General features: G+C 52.4%; 1 protein-coding gene across 1 annotated transcript in view; it reads right to left on the bottom strand.

Annotated features, from left to right (window-relative positions):
- The window catches only part of CPNE2 (copine 2), a 47183-nt gene that overhangs the window by 5241 nt on the left and 17394 nt on the right, over positions 1-24548 (bottom strand). The window contains exons 3-14 of the mRNA XM_049786130.1: positions 22775-22954; positions 21008-21082; positions 19559-19630; positions 18290-18373; positions 18009-18098; positions 17018-17116; positions 16454-16540; positions 15595-15654; positions 12927-13060; positions 10245-10299; positions 5467-5518; positions 3283-3416 (exon numbers count right to left, since the gene is read on the bottom strand). Of these exons, the coding sequence (XP_049642087.1) occupies positions 3283-3416; positions 5467-5518; positions 10245-10299; positions 12927-13060; positions 15595-15654; positions 16454-16540; positions 17018-17116; positions 18009-18098; positions 18290-18373; positions 19559-19630; positions 21008-21082; positions 22775-22954 (1122 nt within the window). The remainder of the gene's footprint in view (positions 1-3282; positions 3417-5466; positions 5519-10244; positions 10300-12926; positions 13061-15594; positions 15655-16453; positions 16541-17017; positions 17117-18008; positions 18099-18289; positions 18374-19558; positions 19631-21007; positions 21083-22774; positions 22955-24548) is intronic.

Here is a 24548-nt window from a genome sequence, read left to right as displayed (position 1 = left end):
CTGTCCTGTTCCACCACAACTCAGTGGACAGAAAAGCCTGGAACAGGCACTGAGATTCATCACATATTCATTCCCTTCGACCAAGAAGCAGGATTTGGAACTCCTGAGAGCTGCCTCAGCATGATAAAAAGTGAGGGATCAGGAGTCAGAATGTAGACACCAGGGAGGGAATGTGCCTTGCATGTGGCCAACTTAGGTTTGATCCCCAGCATCCCAGATGGTCCCCTAAGCCTGACAGAAGTCATTCCTGAGTGCAGAGCAAGAGTAACCCCTGAGTATTTCTGGATGTGGCACCCTCCCAAAATAGGTATTTTTGTTTGGTTTGGTTTTGGTTTTGGTTTTTGGGCCACACCCGGCGTTGCTCAGGGGTTACTCCTGGCTGTCTGCTCAGAAATAGCTCCTGGCAGGCACGGGGAACCATATGGGACACCGGGATTCAAACTAACCACCTTAGGTCCTGGATCGGCTGCTTGCAAGGCAAACACCGCTGTGCTATCTCTCCGGGCCCCAAAATAGTTTTTTTTTAAAGCAGGGTGGGAGAGGAGAGATCCACGTCTAGTAGGATGCCACCTATGTCATTTCAGCCAGTTCCCACCCTGTATTCCCCAAGCACTGAAGCAAAAGTAACCCCACTCCCACCTACCCTTTCCCAGCTCCAATCCTCACTACACTGATTACACTCCATTTCCTAGAAGGGTATTGTTCCAGGCTCTCAGCAGCCCCTTTCAAGGCTAGGACTGAAGCCCACCCTGCTCTTTCCTGCACCCTTTCCTCCCACTCTACCTCAGCCCTTCCCTTTGCCAGAGGGGCATCTTCTGGACTCACCCCGACCCTGGCCTGTCCTTCCAGTTCTAGGAGTAGTTGGAGTACAGGTGCTGCCATCTTATTTAACATTAATCCAATCCTGGAAACTGAGGCTTTGAGAAATTAAATGGTTTTCCTGGCACTCAGAGAAGGAGCCAGAAAAGGATTCAAACCCTGGAGGGATCTTTTCCCTACAGTCCCTCTTGGCCAGCTGAACAATTGGACTGTGTCCCAGTCCTGCCTCCAGCCCTGGGGGCACTTCCATTGCCTGGCCTCCTACCCACCCCCATCCCAGTCCTGAGTCCCAGGCTTCTGGTCCAGCCCAGTGCTCCTCCCACGTCTCTGGCTCCAATCCACGCTTTCCAGAGCAAGTCTGTGGTTGCTGCTTCCCCAAAGATGCAGCATCCTTTGGATCCTGGACACTACTGGTGGATATTATATTTCGTGATCAAAGAGAAAGGATACCCTAAACTAGGCCACAAAACCTGGGGTCCTACAGCCTTACTACCAGCCCCCCAGCACACAGACTAGTAGTTAGAGATAAGGGAGTAGGCCAGAGGCCTCTTCCCATTGCACACCAGGGCTGTGGACCACTATGGGTCTCACTTAATGTCTGAATGCTCTGAACTCAGTTAACTCATCTATACAAAAAGTAATCATGCTCTGGGGCCCTGGATGAGTCACCTCTGCCAGCATAATCCACAGTAGAAATAAATGCACTCAGTACCCTGCACAGTATCTTTGAGGGGGTGGAGGTCACATCTGGCTCTGTGCTCAGAAATCACTCCTGGTAGGCTCAGGGAACCATATGGGATGCCACGAATTGAACCCAGACCAGCAGCGTGCAGGGCAAATACCCTACCCTTATGTTATCGCTTTCCTCCTTTTTGGTTTTACATTTAGTGTCTTAAACGCACCCATTCCCCCTTTTCATTTTCTTTTAAATTTGAAACCCATATCTAATAGTGAGGGTGTGGGTTACTTCTACTTTGTGCTCAGGGGTTGCACCCAATGGCGTTGGTCATATGCAAGGCAAACACTTTAGCCCCTATACTCTCCATGGTGAGCCTTGAAAGTAACATTCCCAGCTGAACATTGGGGCCTCAAGATAGTGGTGAAAGGGAGTCCAGTCACACCCCAGGGGCCTGAGGCCAATGAAGAGATGTGCTGAGCAGAGCAACGTGGAAGTGAGTGTTGTAGGAATATAGGAGAAAGTGGGAGAGTGACCTGGGATGGGCTCAAGGAGGATAGCTGGAGGTGGATACACATATGGAACATGGAGGGTGGGTTACAGCCACCTAGGTTGTCAGAAAAGGGTCTGCAGTAGGTGCAGAGCAAAGACTGAGGGAGAGGGTGTGCAAGGCTGGAGAGAGGGGGGTTCAGGAAGGAGGCCATAGTCAGAAGTGCCCTCAGTGATGACGGGGGTCCCTGAGGAAGATTGGGCCAGGAAGAGGAACATGTCTGAGAATCTCATGGACCCTCTGGCAGGAATAAAAGGACAGGAGAGTCAGAGCAATAGCACAAACTGTAAGGCATTTGCCTTAGACAAAGGTTGGCCTTGCAGCCAACTTGGGTTCAATCCCCAGCATCCCATAGGGTCCCCCGAGCCTGCCAGGAGTAATCCTTGAGTGTAGAGCCAAGAGTAATCCCTGAGCATTGCTGGGTATGACCGCCCCACCAAAAACAGGTAAATAAAACACACAGAAGAGAGCAGGAGAGGTGTGGGGGGGCATTGGCACTGCAGGCACTGGCAAGTGTGGCCAGAGGGAAGTGGTAAGCTATGTTGAGACTTTGGCGAGCAAGTGAAAGACTCAGTATGAAGGAATCTTCAGAACAAAAGAAGAGGCTTGCAGAGGTGTCCTGGGGATGAACCCCTCACCCTGGGCTGCAGCCTGATGAGTGGGCACCAGGCTACTGGTTCTGCCCTGGGATGGTGGGAGGAAGACCCCCAATCCTGCCAGAGTGAGAACTGGGTAGTCCCAGGGGTTGGTGGGAGGTGGACATGGGCACCCTGGTTTACCCCAACATTGGCACTGGGTCTGGAGCTGGGAGGCCAGGAGAGGGAACAAGCCAAGGAAGCCACGTGCCCTGCTGAGAAAGCCTAGCTGACTGGGAAGACTGGAACCTAATGACCCATATGAGGCCTGGCCAGACAGTCCTGCTGGCAGGAGACAGGGGTGCTCTGTATGAACGAACAAAAAAGGGCCATCAGCCCTCTTCACCCCCACCCCAAACCTGATTCACATGGAAGGCAGTGAATGTGGTCTCTTCCTCAAGTCTTCTCCAGGACCTACCTCCCTACTAGACTTGCAGATAAACTGAGGTACTGAGGTGGGGCTCCCTGAAGATCCAGAACAGCAAAGGTAGAAGATGCAAGCCAACCCTCTGGGGGTGGTTGAGGGGGAAGGAGCTTAGTCTGACCCACCGTGTGCCAGCCCATCTCACACATCCATGCAGCAGCCCCCACACCCAACTCACCATGGCTGTCTGCTGCTGCGTGGCCTGAGCCGCAAAGCGGGCCACGTGGTTGACGATGGGAGAGAAGTTGGTGGGGCCATAGAAGCGGATATGGGGCAGACAAGCTGAGTATGCCTGGGCGATGCCATCCACGCCTGTGGGGGAAAGCACTGTCAGCCTGGCCTGCATTACCCTCTACCCAATGCTGACCAAATCCGCCTGCTTTCCAAATCACTCCTAGGGGCCCTGACGTGGCTGGTGTGTGCAGGAAGCTTCCAGGAGAGGGCAGGGTGACCAAAGCAAAAGGGGCTGAACATGGAGCCAGAAAGACCTGATGTGAATTCAATCCTCGGCACTTTTTTTCCCCTGGGGGATGCTCCCAAGCAGTGCTCAGGGAAACTGGGGCCACTCCTGGTGCTAATGGCCAAGTAGATGTGATGTTTCAAGGCCACAGGCCTGCAGTGCCTGGGAATTGGGCCATGAAGCACCAGAAACTTGAGTCTAGTACATGTACAACCCTGGGCTGGTTCTGCTCTTGCCAGGGTCCCCTTATCTGTGGAATGGGGTTTAGTGGTAAAGCATTCAAAGCCACTGTTTGCATAGCTAACAGGATACCTCATCATCAGTGCATCACGTATCTTTCAATGGGATCACTCATCCTTCAGTGGGATCACTTATATAAGGACAGCACTCATCATTTAACAGAATCATTTAAAGAAATCTCTTATTCAATGTGATCAATTACTCAATGGGATCACTCATTTAACAGGATCGCTTGTCATATAAGGGGATCTTTCATTCTTCAGTGGGATCACCCATCAATCACTGGGATCACTCATCATTTAAGCAGATCCCTCACTCAAGGGATTACCCAATCACTGGGATCACTCATCAGTTACTGGGATCACTCATCATTCAATGGGATAACTCATTGAAGGGGACTGTTGGCAGGAGGGCTTCCTAAGAGGGGGAGGGCAGTCATCATGAGGTTTTGGTGTCAGGGAAACCCATGGACCTCACTCTGGACATGTGGTGGTTTCTGCTCAGGGTCACTGGGGAACTCAGTTGCTGCCCTTGCAGCCACCATTATGAGCCTAACAATGTCCCCCTGTCCTGTGTCCAAAAAGCCTTTGTCTGGGACTAAGGTTGGCCAAGTTGATCTTGGTCATAAGGTCCCTAGAGCCCAATGCCAGTCCTGGACAGCCTCACCAGCCAGTCCCTCAGGCCCCGAATAACCTCCCCTGAGATAGCACCTGATTGGCAAACGTAGGCCTTGTGGAGTGGTTGGGAGGGGAAGGCAGAGGCTGTTGTCAAAAAATTCCTGGCTAAAGATCTCGTGGTAGCAGAGAGGTCCCTTCCATACCCACTTGGAACCTCTTCTTTTTTCCGCTAGTGTATTTTAGGGGAAGTCTGGCCAGAAGTACTTGGGGACCCAGGGCATTCCCATGAATGCCCAGTCTGGCTGCGGAAACCTGACAGCTCAGGGCTCAGGCCCAGCAGTGCTGGCTCATCTGATACCAGTGCATCGAGCATGCAGGGCACGAGCATGCAGTGTGCTCCAGCCCTCTGCTTCTGCCCGGCCCTCCAATAGCATCTGAGAGCTGGAGAGACAGTACAGGCATTAAGGCACTTGCATTGCATGTGGTTGAACTCAATTTGATCCGACAAATGTGGTCCCTGGATCACAACTAGGAGTGATCCTGAGCAGTCTCAGGAGTAACCCCTGAGCACTGTTGGGTATGATCCCCAATCCTCCCAACACAAAATCAAAACCCTCTTTGATCAAGAGATTGGGGTGAGCACAGATTCACTTCCTGGCCTTTCTCGCCCTTTCCCTACCCCCCACCCCAACCCAGACCCGATCCCTGTGTGCGAAGCTAACTATAGAATGTAGGGGATGGGAGACTGGGGTAGATGGAGAAAGATGGGACATGAAGAACAGGTGGGTAGTTTGCCACCCTCACTTCCTTCTGTCCACGGTTGAATCAAGTTTCACCTAACCACACAGTGGGGTACACAAAACAGGCCTGAGAGAAGGTAGAGGTGCAGAGAGGGGCAGTGATCTCTCCGAGGTCACACAGCAGGAGAAAGGCTCAGGCCTATCAGACTCTGAACTCCTGCTCTGCCTCCTCTGTGCATCTGAGTGAGCATGAGGGTGAAGTGTGGGAGACACCAAGCCCCATTCCACCCTTCCTCGACACTCACCTGAGCAGAAGGGGTTGGTGGGGTTGAAGTTGATGGCAAACTCATGAGAGACCTGAAAGGCAGGAAAGTGCTCAGAGATCTGTGCACCCCACCCCACCAGGCCCTGCACCCTGAGTTCCCCAGGGCAAGAGCTGTCCCCTCACCTCTGCTTTCACCTCCTACCTGAGTCTGTGCCACTGCTGGGGGGCTGGGATCACTCTCGGGGATACTTGGCCTAGCTCTGCGGACCAAAAGGGTCAATGCTAGAGCCCAACAGGGGTGTGTGTGAGTTAGTCTAGATCAGCACTACTGGGTGTCACAGGGTCACCCTACACACCCTGGAGGTTCCCTTCGGTGCTAGAAGTCACAGGGTTACCCACATGCTCTGGGGGTGCTCACAGTTCTGAGGGAGGGTTTACTTGGTCTACTGAAGAGATGGTACATGCTCTGGTCCCCCCAGCTTGCTCCCAGGGTTTCACCTTCACTTCTTTTTTCTTGTCTTTCTTGTCTTTCTTTTTTTTATTTTTTTTCATTTATTTATTTATTTATTTATTTATTTATTTATTTTGGTTTTGGGGCCACACCCAGCTGCGCTCAGGGTTATTCCTGGCTCTGCGCTCAGAAATTTCTTCTGGCAGGCTCGGAGGACCATAAGGGATGCCGGCGAACCGATGAACTCGGGTCCATCCCAGATCAGCCGCTTGCAAGGCAAACACCCTGCCTCTGTGCTATCGCTCTGGCCCCTCCCTTCTTTTTTGTAAAATGTCTGAGTCACACACAGTGAGGCTCAGAGATTAGACCTAGCTCTGTGCTCAGGGTGACTCCAGCAGTCAAGGATGATCAAATCCAGACCCTGATCAAAGCCTGAGGCCAGCCTGCTGTGCTCTCTCTCCAATCCCACCTTCACTTTTGAGTGAAGGAAGCCAAGGAAATCTCCAGCATCACCCCAATCTCTTCTGGGGGGGGGGGTGTTTATGGCTGCTGGAGCATCTCTACCCTTGTAAGTCCCCCAACAGAAGAGCGATGTTGGAAGGGATACCGGGAGCTCTGGGGTGTCACCCTACATCCCAACCCCACTCTTGGGCTTTAAGGCTTCCTCCCCACTTCTTCAGAGCTGAAGTTCTTCAAGCCCTCCTGGGGCCAACTGACATCTACTCAAGGGTGAACTGTGGAAGAAGGAAGCAGAAGGTGGCTAGATGGCAAGAGGTCAGAGGCTTGTCAACATTCCAAGGGTCTTTTTTTGTGTAATCAGAAGCAGAGCCTGTAGGCCCTGGCACCCTTGAACCCACAGTAACCCAAGAACAAGAAGAAAGCCTGGACAAGAGCTGCGGGAAGGTCAGTGGCCATAGAACCCAGGAGCCCTAGGAGAGGCCAGAGAGCTCTCCCACAGCTCCAATCTCCTTCTTTCTCCATCTCCTGCATACCATACCCACACCCCAACCTCAGAAAGGGCCTCTGGGGAAAAGCCTGATATTATCCCACTCCTGAGATGGTGAAATAGACACAGAATGAACTGGAATGTTCCAGCAACAACTCTTGAATTCAGGGATGAGCTTTGCCGAGAAGCATGAACTTCCTGAGCTCACGTCTCCGTGAACTCTCTGACTCAAGTGTGACAGGCCCGAAGAGCAGCAGTGTCAGTGCAGATAACCCAGATGGACCCCTTGACCCCAAGGCTGCCTGGCCAGGATCCCAGTTTTGCAAATACACACATGAGCTGAGTGGGTCCCAGGGAAGGGAAGTATGTGCCAGAGCTACCCTGAAGGACAGTGCTGAACCCTGAGACTGAGAGAAGGAGATGGGTCTGTAGGGGGATTCGCCCCAATACCATCCAGGGCCTGATGGCAGGTCCCAGGGAAGATGTCTCTGCAAGAACCTCAGTGGGGAGAGGGTGTTCCTACTCTTCACCCGCCCAAGAGCCTTGTCCCACTACCCTGGCCTCCAATCTGGGCCCCAGGTGTGGGGGCCAGAGGGCCTGTTGCCATGGAGACTCCATGAGCCTCTGTGGTGATGGAGGGCTTGGATGAGGGGCTGGAGAGGAAGATGGTTGCCAGGGAAACAGGTCTCCCCTGCGCTAGTGACTTCTGCAAATCAGATCTGAGATTTTAGAGACTAGGGTAGGGGGGTTCCTGAGCAAGAGGTAGACATCAAGGGGGAGATAGAGGTGCAGTGGGCCGGGAGACCCCACAGGAAGGCAAGAGGGCTCGGGACCCACATTCACATGGTTAGCAGCAGTCCAGCTCCTCCTTGGAACACCACCCTGTTTACAGTAAACTTAGCAAACAGGACAACAGTGGCCTCCAAGCCGATTAGGGGCCTCTGGGCCCATAGCCATGTGTTGTCCTGGGGACACACTGCTGCCTGGGAGACTAGAGATGGGGCAGGGCAGGTTACACAGAGCAGAGTGAAAGACTCTCAGGGGCCTGCCTGCTGAGCCTCAGTTTCTCCATCTAGCAAGTCATGCAAGGCACTCAACACTAGATTCTGCAGCCCCTTTTGATGGGGGGTGGTTGTGGCCCAACTGGGTGGGTGCAGTACTCAGGGCTTACTCCTGGCCCTGTGTTCAAGGATCTCTCCTGGTAGGGCTGGGGAACTTATGGGGTGCCAGGGACAGAACCTGGGCTGGCCACGTGCAAAGCAGGTGCCCTCCCCACTGTACAATCACTCACAGCACTCACTGGAGCCGCTCCTGAGTGCCCCCCAGTAACTTTTTTTGGGTTCTTTGGGCTGCCCTGGCCCAACCCCAGGGAGGAGCTGAGTCCCACAGGCAGGCAGTCGGGTCACATCTTCATTTTCACTTCTTCCAATTTCCCAGCCTGAGAGCAAAACATGCCGCTGTGCACTCAGGCTGCCAGGCCAATTTCCCTTAGCACAGGGTCATAGGAGAAACTAGAGATACTCCACTCCCGCCCCAAGGAGCCCACCAGGAAACAATATCCCAGCATCAGCCCAGACAGAAGTAAGCACTGGGGAAGAGGTTCTCTGCTGATTGTACTGGGGTTAGTGCCAGGGAGATACTCTTGGCAGACAAATACTGGACGGAGTCATAGAGAGGGAGAGGTCAATGCAGCAGGGATGGTCACATGCAAAGGCCCTAGGGCAGGAGTGGCTACTGACAGAAAGCAGAGAATGAGGGGGGGTGCAAGAAGGGGTCTTCCAGGGGAAGGTGGCACAGAGATCCTGCCTTACCCAGGCCCAGTGCCGGCATCCCTGCTGGCACCACTGGGCACCCCTCTAGCCTGGCTGAGCCCTAGCCTCCCTAGAGCTGCCCTGTGATATTTCCAAGGCTTTTGCGCAAGAAAACAGCTCATTCAGCCAGAGTTCTTTGAGAGCCACTGGTGTCCTAGCAACAGGCTCGTGCTGGGTCCACAGCCTGCCCAGCTCCTGGCTCCCGCAACATCACTGTGTCCTCCCAGACATGCTGCTGGTCCCCAGGATTCTGCCCAGAGCTGCTCCCTAAAACTCAGGCTAACATCATCCTCCCCAGAGAGGAGCAAGCAGCAGGTGCCACCACTGACCCCTCTGCCCCACAGCTCCATCAGGGGCTGCAGCAGAGTACTGAGGAGGGAATATTATTGCTTTGCACACAACCGATTCAAGTTTGAGCCCTGTAGGGTCTCTCAAACCTATTCAGGATCATTCAGGAGTGACCCCAATGCAGGGCAAGGAGAAAGCCCTGAGTATCACAGGATGTGGTCCAAAAACAACCCCCCCAACCCTAACAAAAATCATTGCCATCAAGTCCCTTGTAAATCCTCACTTTCCTATCTATCTCCTTGTCTTAGACATTGCCTTCTCTAGGAAGCTTCCCTGAATGCACTCAGGCCAGACTGGACCCCTTTATCTGACCTCTGCCAAACCTGTGCTGTCTCATTTCAGTAATGTCTTTAGGAGTGTCTGATAAGGACATCTGGTTCTGCAGTCAAGTGCAATATATGGCAGGCATGAGACCTGGGTTTGATGGAAGGGAAGGGAAGAAAGGGGAGGAGAGGAAATGGAGGGAGGAAGAGGGAATGGGAAAAGAAGGGAGAGAGTGAAGGAGAGAGGAGGGGAGGAGAAGAGAAGACAGGGGAAAGGAGGAAAGGGAAGGAATAGGAAGGGAGGGGAGAAATAAGAAGGGTAAGAGAGAAGTATGTAAGATTGGGGCCGGAGAGATAGTGCAGAAGTTATAGCACTTGTTTGCATATGGCCCATCCAGGTTCATTCCCCGGAACCACATAAGGTTCCTCGGGCACTGCCAGGATCCCTGAGCACTGGGTGTAACCCACCTGCCTAAAAAAAAAAAATAGGGTTAGAGGCTGGAGAGATAGCATGGAGGTAAAGCGTTTGCCTTGCATACAGATGGACAGTGGTTCGAATCCTGGCATCCCATATGATTCCCTGTGCCTGCCAGGAGCGATTTCTGAGCATAGAGCCAGGAGTAACCCCTGAGCTCTGCTGGCTGTGACACCCCCGCCAAATAGGGTTGCCTTATAGAATACAGACTGCTCCAATAAATGTGAATTTCAGATAAGTAGCTCATTATATAGTCTCAGTACATCCCAGGAAATAATGGGACATGTATTTTAAAAGGCTACCTGAAATTCTAAAACCTAAATGGGCACCATCCATTTTTATTTTCTAAAGTTGCATCTTGGTTTTCCTGTCCAACTCGGGCCCCAGGGAACTGAGGCCATGATTGTTGTGCTCCATGTCCCAAACCCAGTGCCTGTGTGAGATTCAGGCTGGGAAATGCATGGGGGTTTGGGGTGCAAGAACCTGTAGGCAGAACCTTCCACCAAGAGTCCAGTTTCACTCACCTTCCAGTCTGGGGGTAACTGGGCCCCAAAGCCCAGAGCTGGAAACATCTTATCACTAAACCAGAAAGAGGAAAAAAAAAAAAAAGCATGGTTTAGACTCATAGGCAAGGGGTCCCTCCTCCACACACCTCAACTCTAGCCCAGGGCTGGACCCCTCTCAGCACAGCAAGAACAAGTTTATGAGTTACAGATACAGTTCCATTTGAGTGACCTCTCGAGCCCAAGCCCACTGCTGTAGCTATACTGTATCTGTACCTGTGGCAGACATTGCTAGTCTAACTCAGCATGTCTAGAGGCCAAAGGACAACTTCTAGAGCCTCAAACTGGAACCAGAAAGCCACAGCAGTGAGGGACCGGAATAATTTAGGTGCCTCTCAGCTCCTCTTTCAGGGGAAAAATTCTCCTAAAATGAGAATCCTGGCTTGGCCATCTCATTCTCACTGAGAAAAGTCTGATTTGGCTTGTTCACAGGCCTGGTCTCTTCTCTTTCACCTGCCCTGACCCTGACCATTCACTACTCCACAAACATACAGGGAATCTTCATGTTCCCACACCAACCCTTTTATGACACCCCTGGAATGCCTCTCAGCTTGATTTCTGTGGCAAACTCCTATCTATCCTCTAAGATTCAAATTAAACGTTTCCTTTCTGTAGATTTCTCAGAATTATTTTCTCCTTAATGGTCCCATAGCTCCGGCCTCACAAGTAAGACCAATAAGGAAATTAACAGAATGATCAGAGAGGAAAGTGAAAGGGGCTCGACAGGCTGAGAACAGCAGATGGAGGAAGTGGCTGAATTCAAGTTATCTTTTAGAATTTATTCAAGGATCTACTGAGCAAATGTGAGAGAAGAGGAGAAGGAAGCCATGGTTTGGGGCTGAGTGTTGGTGCCTCTTTCTTGAGCTAGGGAAGGGGACATGAAGGGCAGGACTGGAGAGGCATCTGGTGCTCTCCATGGTCAGGCAAAAGTACCCATGGGCATGACCCAAAGGGCTGAGTGGGCAGCTGGTCACTTGGGTCTTTGGGGCAGCAAAGCAGATATCCTCCACTTGATCACACATAGGAGCATCCGTTTCCCTTGTTTTCACAACATCAGCATGGCCAGAGTCACAGCCACCACTGAGAACTGAGCATCTGATTCCAGAATCTTATGCCTGTTGTGTTATGCCACAGCTCCCCTGATGGCACTGCCACAGGCCCCCTAGTTCTACTCCAGTCTCTGGACTCTGTACTGGGCCCATCCTAGTGGCACCTGTAATTTCCACACTGACCTTCCCTGACTTCCTACACCGTCATCTCCCCAAGATCTCCAGGAACAAGAGGACCCCCACATAGCACTGATTCCCAAAGTGGCTAGGTCCAGGAGCCAGAACATCTGTTTCTAGCCTTCCTGATCTACATGATTTGAGACCAATTCTCCATCTCCACTCCAGACCTCCCACTCTGAAAGGGTGTAGCAATTGGCAAACACAATCTGTCTTCTCGCTGAACTCATACCCTTACTTGGTGTTCTCTGTTAAGATCTCAGGAGAGGAGGCTTGGCAGGCCCCCAGCCATCCTTGTCTTTTTCCCCTGACTCCAGCCTTCCCTGGGTGCCAGCTCAGATGGCCAGAAGTGGGTTCAGGTGGACTCTTAGTAGTCCTCAGGCTTCCCCCCTCCCTCCGTGCTCCAGAGGGGAGGTGCATGGTGAGGAGGGAGGGCAGACATCTTCGGTTTCCTCTTTGATTCTGGAGACCAGCTCTTGCCAGGTATGGGGTTTGGGGAGGCCCCATACCGGAGCCCTTCTCCCTAGCCTGGGGAGTGCTGGGAGGCTTGGTAGGCCCCCAGCCATCCTTGTCTTTTTCCCCTGACTCCAGGCCTTCCCTGGGTGCCAGCTCAGATGGCCAGAAGTGGGTCAGGTGGACTCTTAGTGGTCCTCAGGCTTCCCCCCACCTCTCCCTACACTAATGGAAATGCGCTTTGGGAGGAGGGTGGGCCATTTTAATACTGGTTTATATTGGGACAGTCACTGGAATTCTTTTCTCCTTGTTTTCCTATTGATAGTATTGTATGCATATATTTTATATATCCATAACCTCCATCTTGTATTGCGACCTTGATACTGCCCTACGAATCTCATTTCTAATATTTTACTGCCTCAGTCCCAACCCTTATTTCCCCCCATCTTCCCATGTATGTGCAGCTCATGACATGAAGCTCACCACATAGAGTGATAAGTGCAGTTAGAGAAATAACTACACTGAAAACTATCATAACAATGTGAATGAATGAGGGAAAAAGAAAGCCTGTCTCAAGTACAGGTGTGGGTGGGGTGGGAAGTAGATAGATCTGGGAAACTGGTGGTGGGAATCCTGCACTGGTGAAGGGGGATGTTCTTTACATGACTGTAATCATACAACTACAATTATATTTGTAATCATGGTGTTTAAATAAAGATAATTTATTTAAAAAATGGGAAAAAAAGATCTCAGGAGAATCTGGGCTTTATAGGTAAGAGTTAGGTGATTGATTAGTAATGTCTGTCATGGGCACAGGACTAGGCTGGATGAATCATACGACCTGTGCTGCCTATTCCTAGACTTCATGATCCCCGGACAGCTTCCAGCATGGATGAGCAGAAATTCCTAGGCTGGTCGGACCCCCGTTTCACTGTCAGAACCCCTCTCCCCAATAGTCCCTTACCTGTCATAGTCTTGAATAATCTGCCCAACTGCCCAGATGGCTGACAGGTACTCATTAGTGCCCATGGGGTTGATATAGTGCAAAGATGAAGGATCCAAGGGGTTCCCGTTGGAGGCCGTGAAGTCAATTCCAACCTGTAGGGCAGGAGACAGGCTGCTCATGTGGTCAGAGAACAGGAGAGGTGCCCACTTACCTCCCAGCTCCAGCCCATCTGAGCAGGTTTCCAGAACCAGGAAACTACCTGACTGTCAAAGCCCTCTGGATCTTCTGGTCCCCACTACCCAAGTGTAACATCTACAAGGCCAAAGCCTCAAGTCCTCACCCACACACTCCTGCATATCCTCTCCCTGCACACCCCACTTCTCTCTGCTCCCTTCCCAGTTCTTCATCATTCAAACCCAAGTCAGATGATGCTGTCCTGCTGGCTATCTCAGGCACCTCTGCCATCACCCAAGGCATTATCCTCAGAGCCCAGATACCTCTGAGAGGACAAGTTTAGGGTTAGGCACAGATTCCCCACAAAAAATGGGGGTGAAGTTGGACAGAAACTTGACATCCCCTTTCTCAGTTCAAAGGGGTCCCATTCCCTAAATGGAGCACAGTAGGGGTGGGCAAGAATGACCAACAGGGAAGGATTAAGAAGAGCAGCCCAAAAGGAGAGATGGTCCTTTAAAACTTAGAGGTGCAGGGCCGGAGAGATAGCATGGAGGTAAGGCAAATGCATGCAGAAGGTCAGTGGTTCAAATCCCGGCATCCCATATGGTCCCCTAAGCCTGCCAGGAGCGATTTCTGAGCATAGAGCCAGGAGTAACCCCTGAGCACTGCTGGGTGTAATCCAAAAAACAAACAAAAATACAAACTTAGAGGTGCAGTAGCCTCTGCCCATGACACCATATTCCTTTTTTTTTTGTGTGTGTGTATGTGTGTGTGTGTGTGTGTGTGGTTTTTGGGTCACACCCGGCAGTGCTCAGGGGCTATTCCTGGCTCCAGGCTCAGAAATTGCTCCTGGCAGGCATGGGGGACCATATGGGACGCCGGGATTCGAACCGATGACCTCCTGCATGAAAGACAAACGCCTTACCTCCATGCTATCTCTCCGGCCCCGACACCATATTCTTGACAAAAAAAAAAAAAAAGATAGCTCAGTTCCTCCACCAAGCTCCAAAAGAAAATATTGGCCACCAATAATTCCCAGGTAGTCTGAGACCTCTGCAGCAACTCAGGGAAAAGAGAAGATCCTTCTTTCTGCATGAACCACAGCAGCCCAAAGCAACTCTTGACGCCCTCTGACAGAAAAGGCCCAGTTCTGCAGCCTAATCTTATAAAACTGCCATGCTATCAAATTTGTTTTAAATCTATAAATCCTAGACCATGTCATGCAACATCTCAATACTTTATAATAATGTCAGCTCATTAGTATCACAGGAACTCTGAAAGGAAAGTTACCTAGTAATCTCTCAAGTTCAGAGAAGTTCACAGAAGCTCAACTAGCACCAATCACAGCCCAGTACATCTTTGGATCCTGACTTTAGTAAAACCATGGAGATACAGCAATTATTTCAAATTGAACCTTGTTAATCTAAGTTTTGATAATTCCATTTGCCTTTGTGTTGTAATAAACAATATAAAGTCAATTTGTGCCTGCAAGGAGGCAGGCTAGGGTAGTGAGTGGGAAATTGGGGACACTGGTGAAGGAAAGGTCACATTGATGGTTAGATTGGTGTTTGAACACTTAATGCCTGAAACAACTGTTATCATGAACAAATGGGTAAATCAGGGTGTTATCATAATAATTTTTATAAAAACCTGAAAAAGGGGCTGGAGCAGTGGTGCAAGCAGTAGGGCATTTGCCTTGCACGGGCTAACTTAGAACGGACCACAGTTCAATCTTCCAGCGTCCCATATGGTCCTAGAAGCCCAGAAGTGATTTCTGAGCGCATAGCCAAGAATAACACCTGAGCTTCACTGGGTATGTCACAAAAAGCAAAAACAAACAAACAAACAAAAATCTCCGTAAAAACCTTTTTGAGGTTTTGCTGCTTCTCTTGTAAACTCAAAGCTTCCTTGAGGGTGAAAAAAGAAAGGTCAAGCTGGTAGGAGAGTCTGGGGGTTCCAGCCTGAGTCTGACAGAAGGATGATCTGATATGGACTTTAAGCAGAAGCTGCATGCCAGGCCCTATGTCCTGCAGAATTTGGAGCTAGAAAAAAAAATACCCTGTTGGGGGGACTTCATAGTCCAGTGGGCGGCCAAGAGGGATGCAGAAAGGTGACCAGGATCATGTCATGGAGTAGGGGGCCTATACCCCAAGAGAACAGGAGGTGACTCAGAGCTGTGGGAGGTGTGGGAGAGAGGCTGACAAAGTCATCTCTAGGCCTGGCAAGATGTTCCAGAAACAAGACCAGCCTTCAGAAGGGGCTGAGCTGGCAATCTGGGTGGACAGTGAGGGTCAGTGTAAATAGAGGGAAGGAGGGGCAGTAGATGAGGCAGGAAGTGAGTGAAGCTGCACCAAGAGGACTGGAGAAACCTGCACCCAGGCAGGCTCTGCCTCAGTGCTCTCCTGAGACTCAGCAGCCTCTGGCCTAGGAACTAGGCCTGAAGAAGTTCCCAAGTCCCTTTTACCTGGACATTATCCAGGCCCCCCAGGGTGGGGCAGGAAGGAGGCCTTACCGTGAACATAAGCTGGCAGCCCCCCAAAATGTAGTCCAGGAAGGAATAGTCCCGGCTTATCTGAAAAGAACGATGTCATTAATAATGTTGTCATTATTCCTATTATTATGCTCATGTTGGTGCCACTCTGTCCCCAAATATTACCACTAAGATTGTGTCCCAACACCTAGCTCAGTGTAAGTCCACGGAGCTCATGCCCACCCAAAACCTGCTTCCAGACCAGGAGGAGGAGCCTGAGTGAAGGGCTGGCCACAGAGAAGGACACCCTCCACCTTGAGCCATGCCCTAGTTGCCTCCCCTAATGTCCTGACAGCTCCCGCAGATCCACCTCCCAGGTCCCCTCAGCAGGGTTAGGGTTGGTGGGAATGCCATGATCCTGAGTTTCGTGGACACTGCAAAGCCACGGGAATCCCTGTCACTGCACCTTGCTATCGCCACTGGCCAGTAGCCAGGGAGTCCAGCTGTCCCTCCTGCTTCCCTTCAGCCAATTCACATTTACCCAAAGTCCACAGGTTGGGGGCTGCTCCCATCTCAGTGCTCAGCAGTGACCCTGGTGATGCTTAGGGAAACTTTTGTGATGCTGAGGATTCAAACCATGTTGGCCAGTTGCACAGCAAGTGCCTTAACTCCTGTACTATCTCTGGACTCTCCCTCTTTAACTTCCCTATACTATAGATACTGTAAAAACTGAGGCCCAGACAGAGGAAACTTAGAAGAGCACAGAGCCAGCACATGGTGGAACCCGGACTGGAACCCAAGCCTCACTGGCTCCATAACCAGAGATCTGTCTCTCCTCCTCTCATCAGGGCTAACTCTCCGTGTGACACCCCATTCCCCAACCTGGCACTCCTGGGCTCACCTTGCAGGCACGCAGGATAATGACGCCTGAGTTTTTATAGTTCTTCTTCTTCCTCTGCTTCTTGGGGTTGATGCACTCGAATTCCAGCTGAATAAGCAAGAGGAGAAATTCAATCCAGAGCCTCCTGAGGACAAACACTCCCTGGGTCTCCCAAAATGCCCCCAGAGCATGGGCCAAGAAGCAGCATGCTTCATCTAGGAAACCTTCCTGAAATCCATGCCTGGCAAAGTTGCTGCAGCCTGGGGTCCTTATCAAGCTACATGTGCCTAAGGCAGGGGACACTGTGCCCACAGTGCTGCCGAGTCCCGTCTACTCCATCACCAGCACACAGGGTTCTATGGGGAGCTTCTCTGGGCTCCCTGTACAAAGCCCTTCGCCATCCCTCAACTCCCTAAACTAAACCTCTCTTCTCCTTCCCCTGACTTGACAGATGGAGAGACTGAGGTACAGGAAGATTGAAGATGAGTTCAGACCAGCAGAGAGGAGGGGGCTAAGGCCCACTCTGCCTGACTCACCCCACCCGGACCCCGTGCCCCTTGTCCTGCCAAGGCCCACTCATCTTACCGGGACCCCATCCTGTGCTGCACTCATCTGTGACGCAGATGTCTGGAACTCGCCGATGAAGTCGTGGCCACCATCATTGTCATAGTCATAGCACAAGACCTGGAACGGGTCCAAGATTTAACCCTGAGCTGTTCCCCAAGAGGGCTCTCCAGTCCCACTCAGCAGCTGAACAGTCCCCAGATCTGCTTTTTCGGATGTTGCCTCCCTCTCCTCAGATCTGCCAGACAGGCCTGAGGAGACACCAGCAGCTCCTGCAAGAAGCCTTCCATGACTGCTAGGGGATGAGCAAGGGGGCCCAGTATAACAGCGGTCACTTGTCACCACACTTAGGTCTGCACTGCCTTGACCTGAGGCCCCACCTTACCCTCCTCTGAGGATGGCTGGGAAATGCCCAACTCACGGGCTCTAACTTAGCTGCCAGATCCTCTCAGGATGGCAGCCATTTCTGCACTGCCGGTTCTTATGGTAAAATGAATCCTGTCCCATCTCATGGGCCGCCAGGCATACCCTAGGTCTCCCGTGACATTCTGGGGCTCCTGCCTTGGCTCAGTGACCTCCCCATCCCAGATAATCCTGGGATCTGAGAGGTTGAGAGAGCTAATGATCCACCCCTCAGGGTGCCGCCTGTCTGTGACCAAGGAGTCTCTGTGTTTATTAGTGGAGCTGCAGCAAGGGGACAGACTCTGCTCCTGTTTTGTTTTGGGACATACTCAGTGGTGTTAAGGGATTACTCCCAGCTCTGTGCTCTGGTATTGGGAAAGAAACCCTAGTAGGGCTGTTTGCAAGGCAAGAGCCCACCTGCTGCCTCATCTCTCTGGCCCTCTGCACATCCCCACGCTTTTCTGGAGAAGTTTCCTAAGTGGGACCACGGTCCAATTCCTCAGGGACTTGGGCCAGCCCTGTTCCCACTTTCAGCCCTGATGTCTACTTTGCTGAGGCACTCCTCAGGAAGGCCTGGGTACTAGGGGCACATCCCCACTGCTCTCCGCACCTGGATCGGCTTCTCCATGTCCCCATCACACAGGGATACCAGTGGCACAGTGAATGGCTTCCACACGGGGTCCAGCGTGTACTTGATCACCTAAGCAGAGAGTGCATAGGGTGAGCCGGGCCCAGGGGCAGCCAGACTTGGGGGCTGGGGCTGGGGTCAGGGCAGGATGAAAAGACTCACACCCATGTCTGGCAGTGGGAGTGAGCTTCCTGTTGCAGGGCGGAAGCAAGTCTCTTAAACCCTTGAACCCTGCACAACTACAGCAAGCAGCAAACACCCACCTCAGTCCTGTGCACCAGCATCCACTTGCCATCGTCTCCTGGCTTATAAAACTCAAGAAACGGGTCTGACTTCCCAAACAGGTCCTGGAAAAGCAGGAGGCTGGAGATGAGGGGCCACAGCTCATTCATGCTGGTTTCAGGATAGGAGGTAAGAGGGTACAGCAGATCCCCAAGCCAGCACCAAGGGTGGGAACTGCAAGTGGAGCTTCCTTAGGGGTTCTTAGGGACCACACAGTTCCCCTCGGAGGCTTCTGTGAGGGGAGCCTGAGGTGCCCCTCCACTACAGGATAAAACTTGAACTGTGATCTTAAAGGGATTCATTTTAGGGAAGCCGAAATTATCCTAGTCCATTATGAAAGGGATAAAGTGTCCTTTGAAAATTTCATTAAGGGATCTGGAGTGATAGCACAGCAGGTAGGGCATTTGGATTCCTGGTTCCCCAGAGTCCCATAAACCCTGCCAGAAGTGATCTCTGAGCTTAGAGCCAGGAATAAGCCAAGTGTGGTCCAAAAACAGACCCAAAAAAATCTTATTAAGCTGGGGGGAGGGGATGTGTCTCTCTAAAAAATCTCCATTCAAGTTAGGTAGATAGAGATAAAGCAATGAAGTAACTAGCAGCCCTTCATGTAAGGAGGCAAGAAAAGACAGCATTGTGGGGACAGGGACAGAAAGGAATCAAGAAGGGGCCTGAGAGATAGCATGGAGGTAAGGTGTTTGCCTTGCATGTAGAAGGACGGTGGTTCAAATCCCGGCCTCTCATATGGTCCCTGGAGCCTACCAGGAGCGATTTCTGAGCACAGAGCCAGGAGTAACCCCTGAGAGGTGCCGGGTGTGACCCCATCCCCCCCCAAAAAAGAAGAAAAGAATCAAGAAAGCAGGACCATTTCTGGGTCAGCTTTGCCAAGGAGGGGAGGCAGCAGGTACTCGGTGTAGGTGTGGAGGCTGCTAGGAGAATATTTAAGGGAAAGAATCACTCAAACAGAGGAACATGCAAGTGCAAAAGTCCTGGAGCAGGTGCAGCAGAATCAGCATGGAGAATGGAGGGTACACAAAGAAAGTGGGGTACCACAGTGGACCCTAAAAAAAGGCATGAACCTTTCAAGTAAGAGGCAGCTTATGAAGGAAGGCCTCCAGCCATGTCTAGATATCTCTGTGTGATGGGGAAACAGACCTGAGGGGCCTGGGGGCAGTAGGGTCCTGCTCCAAACCTGGAGCAGAGACAGAAGTCATCACCACCACCCCTGACACCCCCTCCTTAGTCCACCTCACCTTCTTGTCCAGTTTCCTGCCCGCCAGGCTCAGTGTAATGACCCGATTGTCTGAAAGCTCCTGGGCAGCGATCTGTGAGGGGGACAGGTGGGTCAGGGCCTGCCCGCAGAGGCCCCAGCTCCCCACCCAGCAGCACAATTTCCAGACTAGAAGCCAGAAGAGGGAGGGGGACAAGCCTCTGGTCTTCTCCAAAGCCCTGTTTCCACAGGAAAATGGGGAGGTGTCTGGATGAGGAAGCAGGAAGTGACCTCCGGGGGGCTTGAGAGAGGGGTCAGGAGAAGGCTGGGACATGAAGCACGGGTGAACCACTGGGTAGGCTTGGGCTCTGGGACAGGATCAGTTTGTAAGACCTCCTCAGGCCCCAATTGCAGTCCACTAAGGTTTTGGGAATTCTAGCATCCCTGTGTGCCACCAGGGAAACTAAGGCAGGGCCCAGAGCTGGCCTAGCATTTGGTGCTGTCTTATCAATGGCCTAAGAGGTCTAGTCAGCAACATGGCTGGGCCTTCACAATCTCCACACTCCCCCCATACCCTGGCTCTGCTGCCCTCTGCCAGGCGAGGCCAGATATGAGAGTCCCCATCTTCACCTCCAGCAGGGCCCCCCATTCTGTAGGCTGACCCCTAACCACAGTAGGGTAGCCCATGGAAAGACAGCAGGAAGGCTGGGGACAGGATTCCTAGCAGGGTGCTTTGGGGCTGGCTTCCAACAGAGGGAGACATCTAGGCAAGAAGGGATGAACTCCCAGTCCCCCCAAATTGGGAAATGGGGACGGGGTCTTCAGGTGGCAGGAGGCTTCGATGCCTGGGGGTGGGTGATGAGGTATGGTCTGAGTGTGCCAAGGATTTGGCTGGTCTCAACCTCAGGGTGTCTGTGGAATGGAGGTGTGAGACTCTATGTGTCTCGGGGTTCCCACAGAGTGTCCAGAACAGGGACATGATGATCCATGAATACATGGGGAATACCACGCTCTCTGCATTTCCCTCCAGTGTCAGGCGGGCTGCGCTGGGGAACAACCCAAGAGAGATGCTCACTAAGGAGGGGGCACAGTCCCTTTCCCGACTGTAAAAACAGGCTCCTCTGCATTCGGGGGCTGCTGAAGACCCAGGAGTGACAGGCCAGGGCCTGTACCTGGCAAGACTTGCTGGGCTCTGTGGTCTTGGAGAGGGACCCTGAGGGCCTGAGGGTGGCGAGGGGGTAAGGCTGGGAGTGAAGCGGGAGCACCCCTGCCTGGGGAGTCTCCACTGCAGCTGCTGGCGGCTCCCTGGTGCTCCCGCAGCTTGGAGCCCCAAAGCATCCTGAGTGGAGCGAGTGGAGCGGGAGCCGTTGCTAAGAGACCTGTTGCTAAGTTGTAAGTTGGGCCTTTCTACTCCAAACAAAGCTGGCCGCTCTGCCAGGGAAGCAGCCCATTGATGGGGGGGCCGGCGGGCAGGGAGGGCGCTGAGCTGTACCGTAATCAAGCCCTTCCCCGCAGGCTTGTCATTCATCAGCACCAGAGGCCGAGTGATCTTCTTGCTGGAGACAATCTGGGGGTGGGAGAGGAGAGAGGGGTGTTCAGGGTGGGTGGCGGGCAGGAAACATCCTCATCAGGGCCATTCACAGTCCCAGCTCCCTGCCCACCCCGAGTCTGGCACTGGGAGGCCCAGCTGGAGGAACCTCAGCTGGGCAAGCACCCCTGCAGGCTGCCCCCACCACCACCACCTGGTGATCCAGAGCTTCTATCATTTCCTACTCAGAGAAAGAAGAGACCCTGGGTGCCTCCCAGGCCAGTAAGTTCCACTGCTCTGACAGAGAGGCTTAAAGCCTGACTTTTAGGTCTCTGCTTTCAATGGGGAGATCATCCACTGGAGGTCAGTGAGGCCCAGAAAAAGCAGGAGCTACCCGCCTTCCCGTGTCCCCACCCCTGCCCTAGCCCCCTTTAGGAGCCACCAGGTTGCATTTTTAGGGGGCAAATGCTAGGGTGCACCATGCTGGCTGCTTGGTCTCCCACACCCCACCCTCTGCCTGCTCCATTCCCTGGTCATTGCCACACTGGTGGTGCCTGTCCTCTGACTTGAGGGGGTTTAATCAACAGTATCTCAGGAGATCAGGAGGGAGGCTGGGAGGTGGTTGAGTTGGACACTGAAGACCATAGCTGGTCTCTCTTATACTCCCAGGGCGGGTAATCAGGCTTTCCTAAAGGTCAGCCCCCCATGTAGTTTCCCTGCCTTGAGCTTCTCTCCTTGCAGGGTGCAGACCCCAAGGGCCATACCCTACTTCTCACACAATTGGGGGCCTTTGTTCCTCAGGCATCTTTTGGATCTGCTGAAAGCACTTTTCATTCTGTTCCTCACAACTCGGCTGCAGAGAGCAGTCATCAGTATCCACAACTTGAAGAAACTGAGTCAAGGATAGGGGACTGCCCAAGGAACCATGCCATAAAGACACCTAAAACCTGTATTGCAGCTCCAAGTGTGAACCCCACGCCTCTCTGAAACCTGTCAGGTGGCTCAGGGCAGAAAAATGCAGAGAGGAAAAGAAAATCCCTTGAGGCTACACAGAGCCTGAATATGGCTGGCTGGACGGTTCTCAGGAAACTGAGACAGAAAGCTAAGATCAAGGCCCAATAGTCAGTGCCCCAGCACCCAGACAGTACCATAATAGCTGGCACCCAGACAGTACCATAATAGCTGGCACTGTGGCTCTGGGTCTTCTTTGTCTTGGTCCTCCCAAAAGTGCTCAGAGAACCATGCAGTGCTGAGAATTGAGCCTAGGGCTCCAATATGTTCAATACACAGTTCTTTGAGTCATTTCCCTATCCCACTCTGCTTCCCGCCCCCTCCCTCCTGGACCTGTGCTCCCACACCCGCTAGGCCACTACCCCATTTTGTGCTGTCGGTGCCTTTGCACTGGTGATGCCACCTCAAGAGTTAGCTGGGGGCCAGAACATCAGCACAGAGGGTAGGGTGTTTGCCTTGCATGCAGCCAACCTGGGTTTGATCCCTGGCATCCCATTTAGTCCTGAGTCCACCAGAAGTGACTCCTGAGTGCAGAGTAAGGAGTAACTGCTGAGCACTGCAGGATGTGGCACCCCCCCTCCCAAATAAGTAAAGTAAGTGAGCTGGGAAAATGGGGGAGAGGGTTCAGGAGCAACCCTCTAAACGGGTGTGATGCCTGGGAACTGGGGAGGGCATACTGGGAAATCTGCTCCCTCCCTCTGAGGGCAGGAGGGGACCCACCGTGCCTAGGCTGCAGGAGAACTGGCCAAGGAAGTCATGCTCATCTAGCTGCGTGCTGGACTTGTCCTGGTCGAACAGAGCGAACTTGAGCTTCTGCACCTCCTCGAAGTGGTAGTCGACCACGAACTTCTTGGAGAATGCAGGGTTGAGGTTGTTGATGGCAGTTTCCGTCCTGTCATACTGTAGCATGGGAGGGCAGGGGCATTGGTCAGGCTGCAGGGTGGGGCAGGTCCTCTGAGGGTCCAGGGATCCTTAGGCTCTAGGCCAGGTGGTCTGAGCATCTCACCCCATTCCCGGAGGAGAACCCTGAAGCGCTGAGCTCATACGGTAAGGCCTCATCCAGTTCACAGCTGCAGGCAGGGCACTTGCTAGCTCCAGCTCTGAACTCTGATGTCAGGGAAGGAGTTAGTGGTGTCTACGTAGGGGGTGGTGAGTGAGCAGCCCCTTGACCTAGCTGGGCCTCAGCCCCCACTTCTGTACGTTGATGTAAGAGGAACTTTGGGAAGAACCTTTTCTTCCAAGCCCCTTTCCTAGCAGGCTGAGGTCTGGTGCAAGGGGTGAGAAGACTGGCAAAATAGCTCCACCTACCTGCCTGCTGACTTGGGCCCCACCCGTGGAGTCTGGGTGAGTCTATTTTGGGGCTCGGGCTCTGTTGATTTTCCCTCCCACCAGTCCACTTCCAAGGGCTGGAGCAGCAGGAATGGTCCCAGCCCAGATTATTTTTAGCAGGGGCTAGCCCAGGTGGGAAAAAAAGCCGTCAGAGAGTGGAGATCAGGGCACAGTTGGGGTGCAAGCGAGACCATTCTCAAGGGGTAGCAGCGTGGTTCTGGCCCAGAGAACGGGCATGTTCCTGGCATACCCGGGCTCCCGCTTTTCCTAGGCCTCACAGGCTGAAGAGACCATCCTACCCTCTCTGGCCCCAGCGCCTCTCTCCCAAATATGGATGACCTGTCTCAGTGCTGTCTCAGCATGGTCAGAAGAACTCACAGCTGCGGAGCTGGAGCAATAGTGCAACCGTGAAGGCATTCGATACAGCACCTCATAGTCTCAAGTCCACTAGTGATTCCTGAGCACAGAGCCAGGAGTAACCCCTGAGTACTGCCAGGTATGCCCCCAAAATAAAACAAGCCTAAATACCACAGTTTAAATAATAAATACCACAGTGCCCTGGTAAGTCACTACAATAAACAGACACTTTCTTTGTAGACTCTGCTGGTTTTGCTTCACTGTCTGCAGTGCAGACCCCAATCCCAAACTGTTTGGGCTCCTAGATTTTCCATTTTAACCACAGTGATTCTTGGCCCCATATGGAGGATATGACAAAGCAGTTTAAAACCTGAAAGTCCTGGGGCCTAAGCAAGGCAGTACAGCAGGTAGGGCACTTGCCTTGCATGCAGCCAACCCAGATTTGATTTATAGCACCCCATATAGTCCCCTGGGGCTCCATCAGGAGTGATTCCAAAGTGTAGAGCTAGGAGTGATCCCTGAACAATGCCAGGCATGCCACCAAAACAAAATAAACTAAAGCCTGAAAGTCTTAAGTGGGGTCCCTCTATTGTTCCTTGGACTAAGTTTTGCCCCAAATCTCAGGTTAAGTCTAATCAGCTCAGGAGTTCTCGACTGGGGCACTATTAAAGCCTCCAATTCTGGGGCTCCAGATAGGGTGGGGTGTGGGGCAGTGAGAGAAGATCACAGCTGAGGACACAAGGTCAGAGAAGGACAGCACTTGACCATAGAGGGGAGTGGCAGAGCTCTGTCTTGGACACTCAGGGAC

Source organism: Suncus etruscus, chromosome 14 (assembly GCF_024139225.1).
Source record: "Suncus etruscus isolate mSunEtr1 chromosome 14, mSunEtr1.pri.cur, whole genome shotgun sequence".
In the NCBI taxonomy this organism is placed as follows: domain Eukaryota; kingdom Metazoa; phylum Chordata; class Mammalia; order Eulipotyphla; family Soricidae; genus Suncus; species Suncus etruscus.
Note: the sequence above shows the minus strand (reverse complement) of the source record. Positions and strands in the feature narration are given on the sequence as shown.